Source organism: Ambystoma mexicanum, chromosome 3p, assembly GCF_040938575.1.
Source record: "Ambystoma mexicanum isolate Mex_15411 chromosome 3p, UKY_AmexF1_1, whole genome shotgun sequence".
In the NCBI taxonomy this organism is placed as follows: Eukaryota; Metazoa; Chordata; class Amphibia; order Caudata; family Ambystomatidae; genus Ambystoma; species Ambystoma mexicanum.
Window position 1 is genome coordinate 548,850,202 of NC_090925.1, and position 18,725 is coordinate 548,868,926.

Sequence of the window (18,725 nt, forward strand, 5' to 3'; positions counted from 1 at the left end):
CAATGTATTATTATTGGCAATTCTAATTGAAAACGCTGCTGAGGCGGAAATTCTTTTGCCCAGGGCATAACGTTTTTTCCCCTCCTTGTCTGGGGGTGCCTCGCTGGTTGACAGTGGAACCCCAGCCCTCTTCCTTGTGTTAGTAACCACTAAGGAGTGTGGGACTGAGTGACCCCTGATATATAATGGGTCTGTCTGAGAGGCAGAGAACAATTTCTCTATTCTTGGATTGACCCCTCTTACCAGCGCGGGGGTGGACAGCGATGGGGTGTGTCGTCTTTTAACTGAGGCGAGGATAGGGATGGTTGGACTAGTGGGAGTTTTTTCCTTAATAATCCTTCGACGAAATCAGTATCTGGGGTGACCTCCCCAGTTTCTACTTCAAAATGCGCTGCTGCCATCCTCAGTAGCGCATTGAAGGTGGGCTGATCGTCTACTGGAGATGGGTTCCTGACCGGTGTGGTCTGAGGAGAAGAAATGTCTCATTTCGGGGTCTGTAGACCCTGATGGTGACTGCCAGGGCTGTGCGCCACCTTCACCTGGGTCCTCCCCGTAGCTCTCTTCACTTACATGAAAACCTTCTTCCTCCTGTAGGTCTTCATTATACACAAACTCATCCTCTTCCTGGAAGTGAGGATCCTCTTCAGTGAGGTCGTAAGAGTCCATGTCTTCCTGTAGGGGGTTAAAGTGCTTTGGGTATTTAGCCCTTGGCCCCTCCTGGGGTACCTCCCTTGGCCTCTTGGGTGTCCTATTTTCTGGGATGGCCATGAACCTGTCTAGCTTGTCCAGACATGACTGGAACCTCTCTACAGTCCAGTAAGGTAGGCCAGAGCGGTCGGAGTGAAAAGGGAGGTTCCTCTCCTTGCAGTTGCTTAGTTCTGTCCCATAGCATCGAAGATAACGTCCCTTCGCCTTCTGAGAAACCTTCTCGCTGGTCAGGGTCTTCGGTGGGAGCTGTCCCAGCCTACCCTCCGGCGCCCTCGACGTTTCTTTGGCCCCGTGAGCGGTTTTCGACTTGATATCCGCCGTCCGTCTCTGGCCGTCCTTCGAAGCTATACTCGCAAGGCTTTCGGAGAGCAGTTTCTCCGTCGAGGGATCGCGCGCCGTCACGCTAGGCAGTGTCGAGTCTTTACTGACGACGTGCGCACTCTTGCGAGGCGCGTCGCCTGAGGATTTGGGGTTAGCGCCCTTATTTATAGAAAGCCCAGTCGCCGGTGGTGGTGAGGGCTTGCGACCCTTACGGTCGGCAAAAGGCGCCGGTGGACCCGACGCCTCTGTTGACGCTATGGCTGCCTTAGTCATCGACGAATGCGTGCCGTGGGGTATGTGCTTGTGTGTTTTTCTGTGTTCGTCCTTGTCGCCGGGGTGTTCATCCCCATAAGCGGGGCGTGAGCCGGGCTTGTCGGGGCCGGGGACGGACAACGAGCGGGAACGCTCCTTCGAGAGGTCTACAACCTCTGAAGCGGAAGTTTGTAATCACTTCCCTCGTCACATTCGGCGACGGCGGCAGCTGGCGAGGAGTCAGACCTAGACATCGCATAGGCTGCCCACCTTTTGACGCTGCGGTCTTTTAATGTTTTGGGTTTCAATAACTTACAGGCTGCACAGCCGTCCTCTTTATGATCGAGGGGCAAGCAACGGTTACACCGTTTGTGCTTGTCCTTCCAGGTAAATTTGCCCTTGCAGCGCGGGCAAAACCTAAAGGGCGTCCTCTCCATTGCTGTGGATATGAAATGTGATTACGACCTCGAAAGAGAGGGAGGGGAAAGAGAAAGGCATTCTTAGAGTAAAACCAAGAAATGACCACACAACCCCGCTCTCCCTACTGTGTTAGGCCAGCGAGGCCCGGCCACGTGTTCGTCCCTCCGTCGAAGATCTGATCTTGCTCTGCGGAGAACGCTTCAACGTCGAGGGGAGATCTATGTATATGGTATTATATAGTAAATGACCAAGGTCGAGGAATTATTTTGCAATGTCTCTCGAGGAGCTCCGCATAAAGGCGACCAATAACTGGGCGGAAAAAAACAATCTGAGGGACCTCGACACGTGAGGGATTGTGCTGGCTATTATCTGACAGTTTAATCGACAGGGAATGCATAGAGGTGGCTTTTCTCTCTAGGTTTCTTGCGGTTTATGGGCATGAGAGGTTGTGATGCCCCCCCCCTGCACCCCCTGGCTAGAGATGATAAAGTTAGGGGTTTTGAGTGCCTCCCTGGGTTTCTTGTGTGGGGGTCGTTGCCCTGAGTCCTCTTGGGTTCAAGTATTGGTTGATGCTCCCCCCCACCCCCGTATGTGTGTCCTGTCTCCAGAGTATTGATTAGAGTGGGTTATTGTAGGGGGTAGTTAATTCTTCGGCTTTCTCTTAAGTCTTGTTTTTTCCATGTACTTTTTTTGGGGTGCGCTCTGTTTCCAGCAGAGTCTGTTTTTCTTAGTCGTTCCCTTCCGATTCTTATGTGAAGAGCCAAGTTTTAATTAGTTTTCCAAATTTCAGATGATCCTTTTTATTGCGTGTTTTTTGGGAGGCATTTCCAAGTTTTTGCTGCTAGGTGGGAGAATGATGACCCGGCAACTTCTCTTTTTGTATGGTTTTGATTTTAGGCGAATGTCGTTGCTTGATCAGAGTGGTCTTGCCGGAAGGTAGATGCTTATTTTGCTTTTGTAGGAATTCTGCTCCTAGGCTGTGGATTGCTCTGTGCGTTATGCACATTGTTTTGACCCTTATTCGTTGTTTGATGGCTAGCCAATGTAGCATTTTTAGCGCTGGGGTCAGCCTTACAGATAAGCTGCGTATAGGGCCATTTTACGCATGTAATTATGGCCATTACGGAGCATTTAATTTTCTTCTGCGTACCGTTTAAGCTTTATTTATTTTCATTAAAAAGCCTACTTTCCGCCAGTAGATGGCACTAGAGTGCAAAAGGTGTCTTCGATCTGCACCAGCAAACATTTCTTTTATCAGTGGCAGAGCCTTTCATATGCATGATAGTTAAAGTGAGCATACCTAAAGCGCCCATTTAATTATGTGTTTATATTAACACATCATTAAATGGGCACTTTATAGCTATGATGTCTGCTAGATTGACAAGCAAAAAAAAAAAAATGTGCTTTAAGTCACTAATCAAATGTTTTCAACATCATGAATAACAATGAGCTGCAGGTTTGTTGCAAAGAATTTCCATATCCGAGTTCATTATATAGCATCTTTTATTACATGTCTTAAAAACTGTGGGGTTTCAGGTTGAGATTATCTTGCATTCTGGGACTTCTAGTATACCACTCAGGACGTGAACATTAAAGCCACAATGATATTCTTTTGGCTGAACACGTAGCTGTAAGGATTTACATGTTGTCATGTGGCGTTATTATGCGATTTGTGTTTTTTGTAAGTAAACTCTATAAGACATTGCTGTTGGCCTTGAAATCCAAACTATTTGTACCAAGTAAACCTTTGAAGCTATGTGGTCAAATTTGCAGATTGGATTAAAATCCCTGCTTCACAGTTCAGGCAAGGTTTGTGATCCTGGTCCTGTCCCACACTTCTCCCTTGCCTACCCGCCCCATCTGTCTGGCCACCCCACTCCCTCCTTTTTGGATGCAGCCAGAGTACCAGTAGTTCCTTTTTTTCCACTTCCACCACTCTTTAATCCCCCTGATGTGATAAGCAATTATGGGTTAAATTGGCTGTGATGCGTGTCATGCCAGAGATGCAGATTGACTATCTTGGAAGAAACCTATCAGGCAATCAAGACTGCTCACCTATGATGGAAGTAGACGATGGGGGAAGGTACAGGCGAGTTATTAATACTCGAGGAGTTCATGTGAATTTATATTAAAGAAGCAGCAAGGAGTAAGCCACGAGACATACACTTTGGGCCAAATTCACAGAAACCTTTTAGAATGGCAACAGCCCATTGGAAAACGCTGAATGAATTAGGCCCTTTGTCATGTGCATTATATAAATGGTCGCTACTATTAATGGTATAGTTCAAACAGTGGAAAAGGGGTCAGTCAGGCTTTTTTGAGTTGTAACTAGTTGGCAATAAATCACTTGTTATAGACATTTCTGTTTTTGCTAAAAAGGCACAGTGGCAAAATTAGTTGCACAGGATCACACACTTTAGTGTTGAAGCAGGGATTTGGGACCAGTCTGCAACTTATGCACTTTTCTGCATTTCTTCCCAACTGTAATTGCCAGAATCATGTTTTTGGTTTTGTACACAATGTGGGGATTCACATTAATTTCCTGCAGCAGACAGCAGGGAAGGTAGCTTAGCAGGTTGTGACTGTTGCTGAGATTATGTGTGCAAGTTCCTGTAAGTAAATCATATGCTAGCACTTGCTTACTCACACTCCCTCTGCAAGCAATACATTAGTCTCCATCTATAGTAGTTCGAGTTTCTAGGGTCCAGAATTTAGAAAATGAAGCTGTGTATGTAGCACGTACTTGCTAGTTATTTTATGGCAGAATATTTTCCACAAGTGTTATATGGTTAAAGGCATCTACAACTCTTCTGGTCTACGGGTCCGATTTTACTTATGCATTGGGTGTATGTTGGATACGTTTTACTCTTGCAGAGGAAAAAAAAAACTCATTTTTACTCTTGAAATTGCATTTAGTCTCTAATTTGAAAAATCATGCGTAAAATACTCCCACCTCAAAATCTTATCTGAAGCACTGGCTGGGGTGATGTGTTCCCTTCGTGGTAGTCTGAACAGGAGTCTGGACCCTGCATTTTGGATACGTTGTAGTTTCTTTAGTAGGCGTTTCGGCATTCCAAGGTATAGGCTGTTGGCGTAGTCTATTCACAGAACTTTCTCCTGAGTGAATCCTCATCTTGTACCTCAAAGGCAATACAACTATGCTTGAGCCCCAGGGAGTACCCAAAGACTGCCAGATCAGGTAAGCCAAAATGTACTCTGTAGTCATTTTCAGAGCAGGACAGCCTGAGCACTTTCTGCGATGCACTAGTTGGTGCAATGCTTAATTTAGAATGGCCTGGCAAGCTACTGAGAAAAAAGGTTCTCGCCGAATTCCTTCGGACGGGAGGAAGATCTAAAGCCTTTACCAGCGGACCCATGAAATTCCAGAATGGCTGACATATAACTGAGATATAACCAGCGTGTGTAGGGGCTGTGCACAGATGGCAGAAGCGGGGCGCGATTCGAAAACCATTGGTTGATTTCCAAACTGCCCCGAAAGCCTGAACTGCATAGAAAAGGTACACCCAAAATCGTACTCAGGCCCCCCCCCCCCCCTCCCCACAGCTGAAGCATAACCACGAAAGAAGCTCTACAGTGGTGACGCAAGCAGGGCCGTTTGGTAGATGGTATGAGCATTGGTAGATTGGTTGCACGCAAAACCAGCGGCAGGCATAGCCCCCACATATTCCCCTGAACACAACCGGCAGCATGGAGTTATGTGTAGTGAAGTTCAACGCCTATAAGGAGAATCGCTTGCATTCCTTAGCTGCTGGTGGTATGCAGGCAGGTGCCTACCCAAGTACATTAAACATCCGATACCTACAGCAGAGCAAAGCAGAGGCATTGCAGGGCAACTGGGCAGAGTCCCGTAATTGACCCATCTATCCCAGTACTGCCCATATGCCACTACTCATTGGTGACTAGGAACCCCCAATATCACCCTATTGACAATCATCTCGGATAGCACGGGAGGCAAACTGCTGAAAAGCCCTTCAAGCTACCTTCAAGGATAACTGTGCTTCAAGGTACAATTATGCCACTCACTCGGGTGAGACTTTCCCTGATGGGGAAAGTTTGCTATTTGGCAAACAAAGTTGTGCTCCCAACACAGCTTAACAATTTAAGCCAAAACGATATTGCCACGATGCTCCAATTCCAAGGACAAAAAAAAAGAAAGTGGCAACTGTGGCACAGATACATAATATAGACAGTGCGGACACAGATGCCAGTCTTCATGTTACCAAGTTGGAGCTGCAGAACTTACTTGGCAATCAAGAAGGAAATTCCAAGGGGTCTGTTAGTTTTATCTGGCAAAACCACAGCACTAGGCAAGCAAATGGTGGTGTCAGAACAGCATATAGTTGAGGGGCATCTGTTAAAATAAGCTAGTCCATGGAATTTTGAATGAAGGGAAGGTATGCCTACTGGGGTTGCATTGATAATGAAGCATACTATCATGTGTTTTGTCTGAATTTGTGGCAGAGGGCCTATGAGATGTCATTAATCCAAGATGGCCACCATTACGGATACCAATTTCGTTTTTGAGCGCCAGCTGCTTTTAGGGTGGTTCTATGAAAAATTTGCTAAGTAGATTTTTTGTCAAACAGGATCAAAAGAAATAGAAAAATTAAGGAATTTGTGAATATCTTTTACTGTTTCCAGGCTATAGCCTCGTAAATTATTGCTACATCGCAAACCTTCGACTGCATGCTCACTAAATTAGAAAGTATGAACTAATTAGCAGCTTTCTCAAATTACAATAGCCATTTACACAGAGAGAAATTAAGGTTTTACAGGTCATCTTCCGAGTCCCAGAGTTCACTTTCATCATCTACAAAATCGTCAGAGCTCTTCGCCACCAAACTTGCACAGTTCTGTGCACCTCAGTGACTGAGCTCGGCATTTGCAGTGCGCAGCTCAAAGTTCTTTAACGCATACACACCGTACGAGCTGAATGATTAATTATGGTGCACATGGAAGCGTACACATAGGAGATTATCTGCCTTCTCCCACCAAAATTGTGATTGCTCTGGGAGATTCGGGTTTTAAGTGCATCGCCACTCCATCACCTGGTAGCGAGTCCTTAAGATGTATAGTATTAGAGAGGGCCCGATCCCCCGCTCCACCCCCTTCCAAACTCCACCCAAGGTGGATTGGACCCCACAGTAGGGGTCAGGAAGGGGTGCCGAGCGCCCGGCCCAAGTAGTGGCATTGTGGAGGAACTGAGCGAGCGGACAACCTGATCAGTGTGGTGAATCCCTGTGCCAGCTGCAAATCTCCGCAGTGTGAGGGCTGCAGTGTTGGGCTGCGCCACAGGACCTGCAACAGCCCTCACTGGTGGTGACATGGTCATGGACCCAGGTGGCGGAAGGAGGAGCCAGGAGACATCCCCCGGTGGTCAGCCGCCAGAATGCAGGAGGCGTGTGGGGGTAGACAGTGATTATTTGTATAGCGCCTATACACAGACATGTTTCAAAGCGATTCAAGGCAAGGGAGGGAGCAAGGGAAAATACAATGACATTCTTACAAGGCCTTGAGACATTAAGAATGTGAAATTAACTATAGTACTAGGCCCGACGACATTTCAGATAGTGCAAGAGCTTTGACAATGATAAGGAGGTGGGGGAGGTAGGAGAGTAGACAGACAATGACTAGCATACTAGGCCTGACAACATTTTTGGTAGTGCAGGGGAATGACAAAGGGTGAGGGAAGGGGGTGGCGGTTGTTTGAAGGGGGGGGGGGAACAAAACAAGCACTCATCGTACTAGGCCTGATGACATTTCTGGTAGTGCTCGAGATCGACAAAAGGTGAAGGGGGCGGGGGGGGAAAGAGGAACAAAAGCAATTATCATACTAGGTCTCACAATTCTGATCAGGAAAGTGCATACAATATAATGAGGGGAGGGGGGGTGAGGGGAGAGAAGGAGGAAAGAGGGGGAAAAGACAGGGACAGGAAAAGAAGACAAAGCACAGAGTGTGGTGAAAGAGGAAGAAGCAAAGCCGGCAAACAGTGTTATAGAGCACATAAGTGGAGAGAGCACATCAAGTTGCAGAGGTCAGTACTGAACACAATGTTGCAAGAGATCGGCAAGTGCAAGCCAGGATTCAAGTCGTAGATGGGCACAACATGACTCATGGTCACCCCGATTACGTGATGCTTAAGGAAGTCCAGCATGAGAACAACGGGATTCGATATGGGTGAACCAACATGAGCCACACAAGTCCAAAAGTCAAATCAAAGCATCAGCAACAAGGCGGTGATGGTGTCACCATAATGTGTCAATACAAACTCCCACAATGGGCAAGGAGGGAATGTTGATGCGGGGGGAGGCAGGAGTGGGGGGCAGCAAGATAAATGATTTAAGCATACAGGCATCACATACAAGAGGCAGGCGTCACACAACTTGCACAATTTACTGTGCCACAAAGCACCTGTCCTCACCCCAGCACTGGAGAAGTTGGCGTTGTCTGATGATGGTGGGGATGACCTGTGGGGACAGAGGGAGTAAACACATGTTGGTGCATGCTTAACTGCTGTCAGAGCAGGTGTTCAGGCCCTGGGTCCTCCTGGACCAAACAGGTCCAAACGGGAATTGCCCTTTTCATTCGGCTGCGCTTCACTTCAGACGCCCAGGCGAGAGACGCCCTTGATCTAACAGTTAAGAGCAGGAAGGAAGAGGCAGGGCTAAGGTGGTGGGTGGTGCTTAGGCCAGGCGACCTCGATCCACTTGCACGTGATTGCCATCTGCAAAGGAAAGGAGGCTTCTGTGAGGGGGTACAGCAGAGGTGTCCGATTTGCCGGCCCGATTGGGGGCTCCACCTGGAGCAAAGACAAGGCCAGGCCCGGCCTGCCAGTGGGCGGGGAGCAGGAGCTCCTAACCCCTGCAGGACCTTCTCTTCCCTGGATCGGAGGAGGGGGAGGGGGGGGGGGGGGGGGAAGGGGGGCAAGTCCTGTGAGCTGGTGTCCTGTGCGGGGCCTGGAGCGACTAAGTGAAGAGAGGGAGTGAGGACCGGTCATCGCCATCAGTGGTGGATGTAATTTGGAGGAAGACACCTGAGCTGGTCCCGCTGGGGGGCCACAGCCACGGCAGCTAAGGTACGCAGCCTAGAGTAGGAGCAGCACCATAGGTAGCCGGTGCAGCAGTGGAGCCAAGGATGGGGTGGTGCAGGGGGGCGGGGGGAGGAAGACTGACTGGTGTGTGTGTGGCAGTGTGGAGAGCACATATGCTTTGGGGCTCCCACCAGGAGAGTCCCACGATCTCCCCCGACATCCCCCCCCCCCAAACCTTGAGTGTGAGCTGGAACAGGCACCCTGGCATGGCACAGAGGCTCAGTTCACCTCAAGACTGCCTTATCAGGTGGTGAACTCTGACGAGGTGTATGGAATTGGGCTACGCACTGGACGCAGTCCTGTTCTGAGGGGACCAGAGAATGGACTCCATGGAAGACAAGATCCAAGGCCTGGAAGCAAATCTGTCATCTGTGGACACCCTAGAACTTCAGTCAGATGTGAGGCTGACTGAATTGGAAAGGAGGGAGGTGGGACCATGCTTAAAATGGACTGAAAACAGGTAGCGGAGTAACAACCTGTGCTTCTTTTGATTCCCAGAGGGGGGCGAAACAGAGGGCCATTCAAAGATCCACCCAGGCGGTGTTGTGCACCCCGTTTGGGGGTGACGCCATGGATGAGTCCACCATCGATCGGGCCCATCGAGCTGGAGTGAGAACCTGGGGGCCATGCACAGTACTGGCTCACTTCCATTACTGCGAGCAGAGGACACAGGTCCTCGAGAGGGCAAGGAAGGAGGGCGCGATCAATCATGGGGAATCCAACATTGCCATCTTTCAGGACCTTTCGGCGCTCACACTGAAAGAGGAGAATGTGTGGACCCCTCACGAAGTGGCTAACTGAGAAAGGAGCGTGCTACCGGTGGGGTTTCCCCTTCTCAATCACCTTTGAGTATGGAGACCAGAAAAATAATTTGGTGATGAAGAAGAAACTATGGCTCCGGAGAGACCACTGGATCTGCGCCACAGACTGGTGCATCTGGGAAACAGCACAAGATTTCTGGAGCCCGCATATATAAAAACCTAACACTCCACCAAGGGGACCCACTGGCCCTTGAGAAGCGGTTGAGTCTTCAGTCGTTGTCCTGTGGATGGGGGGTAGGTGGGGTGCATGGTTGGCAGAGGGTTAGGGGAGGAGGGGCTCAGAAGAGTTGTGGGGTTTTGGCAGAAGCCGGTTGACTCGGGACCTTTCGGTGATCCTATCCTGGATGGTAGTGGGTGGATGGTCAGGATTGGAAGTCTGGTTGGGGGGCGTGGGTGGGTCAAGTTAAAAGTCTCCAGTGTGTTGTGTACTTTGCAGTTCTATTTGGTCGATGGACTGACCCGTTCGCAGTACACTTTTGTTTTTCTGTGCTTGGGCATTCTCAGGGAGGGAATGGACACGTGGGAGGAACAGGAAGAGAGTCATGGGCTTCGGAGGGGAGTTGGCGATTGGCTCCCTCAACGCTAGAGGGCTAAACTCCCGGCTAAAAGATCTATGACCTTACAGGAGTTTCAGAGGGCCAGGCTGGATATCCTTCTGATGCAGGAGACCCATTGGCAGCGAGGCAGAAAACTGCTTACACACCATCAAGGCCGCTGGCTCTTCCACGGCTCCCCCACTAAGGGTTCTACTGCTGCCTGCCATCTGGCCACACTAAAACTCGGTGGCTCCTTCGGACTACTACTTCTCCAGTGAGCGCCCGCTACTGCCTTCCTTCTAGGGCTTTAACTTCTTGGGCCTGTGGATTCCTTCTAGGACTTGGGGCTCCTTGGCCCATGGCTCCTCACTGGCTACTCCTGTGAGCACCCGCCACTGCCTCCATCTGGGGCCTGTTCCGTGGCTCCTTTACGGGTGACTTGCGGCTGCATACCATCGGGGCTGCTGGCTCCTCCACGGCTCCCCCTCTAAGGGTTCTGTTTCTGCCTTCCATCTGGCCACACTGAAACTCCCTCTACGGGCGGCCTGCTGCTACCTCCACTCCTAAACCGCAGGCCCTCCATTGTCACTACAATAGGCGACCCAGCCTCTTCCACCTGGCGACTTCTACATCTGCTGCGTCTTCTCTACCCACGAGTCTTACTCTGCCTGCTTCAGCCGACCACCTGATGCAGCGTTTCCTCTGGCTCCACCTATACTACCTACATACTCTACCTCTTGCTCCTGGACTTCCTCCTCCTGGACCCTGCTCCCCTACCTACTTTGCTTCCTGCGGACGGGTCCCTGCTCACTTCCTACTCCTGGTCCTTACATACTCTTGCCACTGGATCTGCTCCTGGACCTCCTGCTCCTGGACCCAGCTCACCACCTACATACAGCCTACATACTATGCCCGCTGCGGCCTGGACCTTATTACCTCTTACTCCTGGACCTTGATCACCCCTTGCTCCTGGACCTGCTCCTGGACTTCCTGCCTCAGACCCTGCTCTCTGCCTACTCCTACCACGTCCTCCAATCCCCTCTGCTGCTGCCCCTCCATTGCCTAACTTGGCCTGCATACTTACCACATCAGTACGGGTTTTGTGTCCTGTCTTCCTATTTCGCAGTGTTATCTTCCATCTGCCTCCGCCCTCGTCTCTCCAGTGAGGTGACTACCAAGCATCCTCATCCTCATCCTCTTTGGTGACTAGTCTGCTCCGGGCCCTATTTCTACCATCACTAGCTGGTCCTTTTCCGATCTCCTTTCTCTCCCTCCTTGACACTCCTCCTTTTAACTCTCCTCCTCCTTCTCCAATCACTGTTCTTCTCATCCCTCCATCAATCTGTCATGCACATTGCTAGATTTCTCCTTTCTCACCTACCCTACTCCTCCCTCCCTCTCCCCCACTTCCCTCCTCCCTCTCCTTATCCCTTCCCTTATCCTCATCCTCATGTCGATTCCCGTAATCAACTCTCTTCCTTTCCTTCCTCTCCTTGTCGCCTCCACCCTCCACGCCAACGTTCTAACCCAATTAACATTACTCTTTGGAATGCCAGATCCCTTTGTAATAAAACTGCTGTTTTAGATATGTTCTAAAATGGCTCAACCTCCACTTCCTCTGCCTAACTGAAACCTGGATCCCTCCTCACAATTCCACAGTTCCTGCCTCTCTCTCTACCTCCTCCTCTTCCTTCTCTCATGTTTCTCGTCCCTCTGGTCTTGGCGGTGGTCTTCTCTTCCATCCCAAATACCTCTTCTACCTCCCCCCATTCCTTCCTACTTTCTCTTCCTTCGAATACCAGTATAAATCCTTCTCTGCGGTTCAGAAATGAATGTCCAAAATGGCCACGCACCAGCGCCATGTTTTATAGCTCATTTTCACACACGCATTACAGCGGGGGAATCAGTTCCTATTCATTGTCTACATGGGGAGGTGGTCACCATATGTTCGGTCTACTGCCCTAACACAGGACAGATCGAGTTTTGGGAGGGAGTGAAAAACGAACTGGTGCTCTTTGTGGAAGGGTGTTTAGTGGGGGTTGAGGGGGAGGGGGGGGCAGGGGCAAGGGGAGACCAATTGCTGGGAGTTTCAGCAAGGTGAATTTGGACCTGTGCCTTTTGGACTCCCTGGTGGCAGGTGGGAAGGGGGGGGGGGGAGGGCGGAAAGACAGGCCCTTCATGTATTTCTCTTGGATACAAAAGGCCTGGTATGATAGTCGCTTGTTTTGTTCCGCCCCTCCCTTTCTGCACCCCTCTACCTCACCTTTTGTTTTTCTCCGGCTCTACCAGAAATGTCCTCAGGCCTAGTACGGTAGTCGCCTGTGTTTCCATTTCCTTCCCACTCTCCCCTCCCTTCCTTATCTATGTCTTAGCTCTTGCACTATCTGAAATGTCGTCAGGCCGAGTACAATAGTTATTTTCACATCCTTACTGTTCATGGCCTGTAAGAATGTAGTGGTATTTTCCCTTGTTCCCTCCCTTGCCTTGAAGCGCTTTGAAACACATTGTGTATAGGCGCTATATAAATACACAATCATATCATATGTCACTTAAAGATAGGAAAGTTGCTCAGGCCTTGCTTACCGAAATCACATTTTACTTTCAACGATAATGAAGAGGTGTGAGTGCACTCTCACTGGGAGGATTTCAAGGCCACAATTTGGGGGGTGCATATCAGAATAGGCTCTCAGAAAAAGAAACAGGGAGCAGGAAGAGTGTGAAGGGGAAGATACGGGAACTACAACCAGATGGACCTAGGGAGACTTCCCTTTCACCAACTAAGGCAGCCAAATCACAGCTGTAGAAGGCCAACTTAAACACCATCTTGGTCCAAGATACAGAGAAGAAACTGCTGTTTCTAAAACAAAAACATGAGCTGGGGGGAAAGCGGACAGGATACTGGCCTGGAGGATGCAAGGGGAAAGGGGAAAAAATGCAGTAGGCATCACTAAAAGGGGCAAGGATAGAGGGGTGTACGACCCGGATGGGATCGTGGGGGAGTTTACCAAGGTTTATGAAGGGCTGTATTCCTCTAAGTACACAGAGTATGACGGGCCGATTGCCCCATTCCTCAATTCCCCTTGTACTTCCGGGTATTCCGCAGATGGAGACTGAACGCCTGGGTGAGCCCATTACCCAAGAGGAGGTGGTGCAGGCAATTAAGGGGATGAAATCGGGCACCGCCCGGGAGGGGATGGACTCTGAAATTTTAAAAAAATGTTCCATTCACCATTAGCCCCATACCTGGTAAAAACATTTAATACGGTGCTGCTGGGAGATTCCCTACCGACTACTATGATGGAATCAATTATCGCCATACACAAAGAGGGGGAGGGACCCGGCGAGATGTGCTTCCTATCACCCAATCTCACTATTGAAGAATGATGTGAAGATCCTAGCTAAGATCTTAGGCAGCTCCCGTCCCTTGTCCATTGTGATCAGGAGGCAAGGCTCCGATACTTTCAGAAGACGATTAATCTTAAGTACAAAGCCCAGGCCTCCGCCCCTACCCACTAGCCCACCCCTAACAACCGCCCCCCCCCCCCCCGATACCAACACGCACCGGATTTCAATAGAAGCGTTTGACAGGGTGGAGTGGCCTTTTATGAAGAGGGTTGTACATACGGCAACGTTTTTCTGTCATTTGTGATATGTCCTAATAGTTTTCATCAAAAACTGCCATTGTCGAGATGGCGTTATTTTCCATCATAATCCACAAGATTAGTCAATGTCATGATCGAGTTGTAGATCTGTTGAACATCTTTTTTGCGTGTTGCTTTGGATGCTTTTAGGTGGCGATTTTTTGACCGTTTGCAATCTGATTCCTACAATTTATTTTGCTTCTGTAGAGAGCCTCGACAGCTCACGAGAGGCTAGAAAGGATTTTAGTGTGTTTCTTTTGATTAATATATTTACCACACCACCAAGTACTTTCATTGCCCTGTTTTGATGTTCCTGAGCTTCATGTGAACCCATAGTTTGTATGCAGTACCCTCTGGTAACACTATACACATGTAGGACTACAGGTGTAAGCAAACCAACCTTTGGTAGAAGTCTGTACTACACAGTTTTGGTAGCGGGCTGCAAATACTTTGAGTTTACCATAAGAGTCAATTCAATAGGCTAGGCCAAAGTCAATGGGCTAAAGTCTTGGATAGGATAAAGCGGTTCTGGTAAGTAAACGGTAAAGTCTCTGTATAAGTTCTCAAAAGTAGTTTGTAAAAAGAAGAATCATATGTTGGGTCACAAGCTGATTAGGCCTGCGAGTTGCAAAAGTTTCTAGCACTTCACCGCAAGAGCCAAGTACTCAGTCTTGTTTCACAGTACCTTACAATGAAGAAAAAGAGGCAGCTGATGACTTCTGTTCGCAGCAGTTCCTGCAAATCTTGCAGTTCATGTGCCTCAGTCGTGGAGACAAGAGGGAGGACGTCAGGGGACTCCTGCACTGCACTTGGACTGGTCAAAAAGCTCGCAACTGGCAAACTTCCATTCCTGTGGCTGTATGTAACACGCATAAGCTGGTGTCCCTCTCCCTGGTCCTACTGTTTCCTGCAGCAACTCTGAGGAAATTCAACCAGCTCCGAGATGGGTATCCAGGTGGCTTACTTTGGAGTGGATTGGTCCCACCAACTGAAAGGGAGAAGTCGTCCTTGGCAGGGCTTCTCTGACGATGCGAACTTGGCGATTCGAACCTGCAGCAGGGCTTCACGGGGCAAACCAACAGTTCAGGCGTTGCAGCAGTCCTCGTCAAGCACTTATTCGGTTCCTTCGTCCAGTGGTCGACTCTGCCTTCCAAGCCAAGAAACTCGCCTTTTATTCAGTTCTCTGATTCATTCCAGCCTAGCTGTCCTTCACCCAGCAGGGTGGCTGTCCTTGCCGGACAGCGAGCCAGCCAGCCAGCCACAACAGAGTGCATTTGGGACTCCTAGGAGACTAAGCACGGGGGGTTTCAGGCACCTCCCACACTTGCCGCCCACCCCAGACACTTGGGCGCCAGAGGCGGGTTTCATTCCTGAAGCCCACCAAAGACGAATGAACAAAGAGACCAAACCTGGTTTGGCATGCAGAGAAAAACTCTAGAAGGAACTTTCCACAAAGAAATGGCGAAAAAAAGAAATGGCGAAAAAAGACCAAGACCTGTTTTAACAAGGGGGGGGGGGGGGGGAGAGATGACTCAGACACCATGTTGAAAAACATGGCTCCCGCGATTTAACATTACCGGAGCTACGAATAGTTTGCGGTCGGGAAAAATCATGGTAGTTTGTTGTAAAACCACTGCCACCAGCCATTCTTAGAGGAAAGGGTAGCAGTTGACTGCTACATGAGCATCTAGACACAGGGGATACCAAGTAACCCCTCCAGCACTCTATTGTAAGATGGGGTGTGCTGGGTCTAGAAATTTAAAAGACTAGTAAAGTCAATCTCACTTTACTTACTCTGGGAAACAGTAGTTTATCCCAGAGAAGGTAGTTAAACTTTAGGAAAGCCTGAAAGGCTTCCTTGTGTCACTGCACTGAGGGTGCTGTGTGACAATTGAAAAGGATGATGCCTACGAGTTGGTTACACTCCATAACCAAAAGGAAACAAACACAGAAAATACATTGATTTGAAAGGTTCAAAGTCCCAAAGTTTAGCAAAAGAGCTGGAGGGCTCCAAGTTGGGAGGAATTGGCACATTGATGAGCATTCTCCCTAACCAGCACAACTTTAATCTTCCTTAATACCAAAATGCCTTTCTGAAACTCACTCTACAGGCCCAGGTGTTTGCATTCAAGTGGTTTAATTTTTGCTAAGTACCATGCTATCATACTTGGGCAGTTAATCAAAATCAAGGGTGAAAAAGTACTTTCATTGATGCAAGGTGTAAATCCCATTTTACAGTTGGGACGGATCTGATAAATAAAAGCATTGTGTCCAACATATGAATGTACTGAAGAGCAACTCTTGAGTATTGGTTATTCTTGAGATTCTTTTGCTTAAAATTCTTCCATTTTGGCCATCAGATTCAAATTTGTCAGAACTGTCAAAACAATTATGGACTCATTTTGTTTCTTGTGAATCATCCACTTGAAAAGAGTAACTTCTTAAGCTCTGGTTTCATTCTTTCCTTGATTTGTAGAATTGATCAATGATGCATGCAAGACTTAGTGATGTGTGCTTCAACTGCTCTCCTTACACGCTTCCCTGATAGAATTTGATACAACCTTCACATCATGATGGCCTCGATGCCTGTAACATCAAAGAACGAACAAATAGCTGGTAGCATCGCCATTATTATATGTAGCTCACCTGGTCTAAGCATCCAGTTCTTTGACAAGTCTTTTTTAGCCAAAGCTCATTTTAAAACAAACTTGTGAAGGCCAAAATCCAATGTTACAACGGTTTTTGATTCTGGGGTGACAGATATTTTCTCCAACTTCATGAATGTGAGCTCTGTGTGCTTTTTTGGGTTGGCATCTATGAGTGGGAGTACACAGACTCTAGTTTCTTCATAGTTTTAGGATCACTTACAATGGAATTGTAAACTGACCAAGTCGGAACTGCAGTGAGTGGTTCCGACTGGCTCACATCAATCAGTCTTGGTTTCTTCAGTGAGATTACAGTGTGTATCCAGCAACGCTTCATGAAAACATTGAGAAATCACTCAACGGCAAGACTGCCATCATTCAAAGTAGGTCCTCAAGCCTGTTGGAATCCAAAATAGCCTTATCGGCACGGGCCTCGAACATCCGTTCGGTAACCACAAGCCCAGCCAAGGCCTCGGGGCGCACCCCGGTTTTGTTTTTGAGGGAAGCCAAAAGAGGCCTCAGAGCAAGCTCTGGTACCCCACGACTCAGTAGAACTGGGCCTACAAACAGCCCCCACAGGAGGGGCCTCAGAACGTACTCCGGTGTACACAGGCCCCTTACGGAGACCCTCAGAGAAAACTATGGTAGAATTATTAGGCCCGACAGGCACCTCAGGGCGAACCCCAGTAACAGAGCGATCAACGCCCCTCCTGGCCCGAGAGGAACCTGGGAAGGTATCCCCTGGTGGGGGTGCTCTGAAAAGTAAAGAACTTATTGGCCGTTTTTTCTTCTCGTCGATGAACGCCTGAAAGTGAGAAGGAGGAGTTCTCCGAACACCTCCTCCCACCGCTCCAACAGACGTTGAAGTGCCCGGACCGAAAGGGAGTCACAGTAAAAACAGGAGTCCCAACGGTGTTCCGGACCCAAACACTCTAAACAAAGAGGATGGGGATACGCCCTTGCGAAGCGACGGTTACACGAACAGTCTGGAAAATCTAGTTTAAAAAGATAGACACACTAGTAAACGAACGCTAGCAAGAGCCAGAGAGGAAAACAGGGAAGAAAATCTTCGAGGATGCAAGTGCGCCCAGCCCCGATCGTGCGGAGAAAAGGACTGATGGGCGATGCGGAGCCAAGGTGGGCGGGGTTACAGCAGCGTGCCGGGCCCCGCGCAGGAAAGAGGAGCGACATTTTTGAAAGAAAATGTGGATGCTTTTTACAAAGTGCTCAGGTCCCGTCCCACAGGACGGAGACATGTCCCACAAGTATGGAGGAAAGGGGACGGGAGGTAGGAGTAATAAAAAAAATGCATATTGGATCATCACAGAATTATCACCGCACTACAACGTCTACCAAGCTAAACTAGAACAAAGTTATATTCTTGGGAAATCTGTAAAAGATTGGTAACTTATTCATATCCTAACTAATGTGGCAGGCAGACTGGTTACCAACATTACTATATACATGACCACTTTCCTCCCGACACCTGAAAACACTGACAATAACCTACAAGACCTTGCATAGATAATACCTGAAGAATCAAGGCACCTGGTACAAACTGGCAAGCTCTAGGTACAAAGACTGTCTGGTCAATGCACCATTTCAGACATGGTAGAGCCATGAGGAAAGGAAAGCCTTCGAAGCAGAAGTAGTCAAATGCCTGGAACTGCTTAAAAACAGACAACTAACCGTATACCTTCAGATTCAAATTAAAATGCTGGGTGTTCTAGATGTCAGTGTTTTGATGCCCATGTGGCTGCTACCACAATATAAAGTCGAGAGCAATGAAAATGGTACATCACCTGCAATTGCCTGGAAGAAATATGATTTTTTGCTTGCGTTTGTCAGTGCCAGATGAAATAATCCAGACCCAAGAAAATGGAGTCGCACATTGAAGTTCAACATTCAGGCCAAATAATAGTTTTAGACCCAAGGTTTTTAATTTCTTTTTTTTTCAAATCAAATAATTATCTTGAAAGTTTACCTGGACGTCTAACTGCAGGATCAGGGTCGAGAGTCTTCCTCAGGTATTCTGTTAAAGTCTGTAAATTTGAATCACTGATCTCCATGACTGCAGAACCTGAAACAAATTGCATTTTCTTTTTTAAATCATTCAATGAAATTAAATGTTCTTATACAGTGGCAGACCAAACATGGCAAGGTCAGAGTACAAATAGTTTTTGGTCATCCATTTACAAAGCCAAACTATCCCTAATAGAGATTAACAGGTGCCCAACAAATACAATTGCTCTGCTACAAATGTTAGCAT

At 48.3% G+C, this 18,725-nt stretch overlaps 1 protein-coding gene across 2 annotated transcripts in view; it reads right to left on the minus strand.

Moving 5' to 3' along the window:
• CSE1L (chromosome segregation 1 like) overlaps window positions 1–18,725 on the minus strand; it is a 1,325,092-nt gene that overhangs the window by 1,253,280 nt on the left and 53,087 nt on the right. For both annotated transcript variants that reach the window (XM_069651279.1, XM_069651278.1), the window contains exon 2: window positions 18,441–18,536. In XM_069651279.1, coding sequence (XP_069507380.1) covers window positions 18,441–18,525 — 85 coding nt within the window. In that variant the 5' untranslated portion in view covers window positions 18,526–18,536. The remainder of the gene's footprint in view (window positions 1–18,440; window positions 18,537–18,725) is intronic.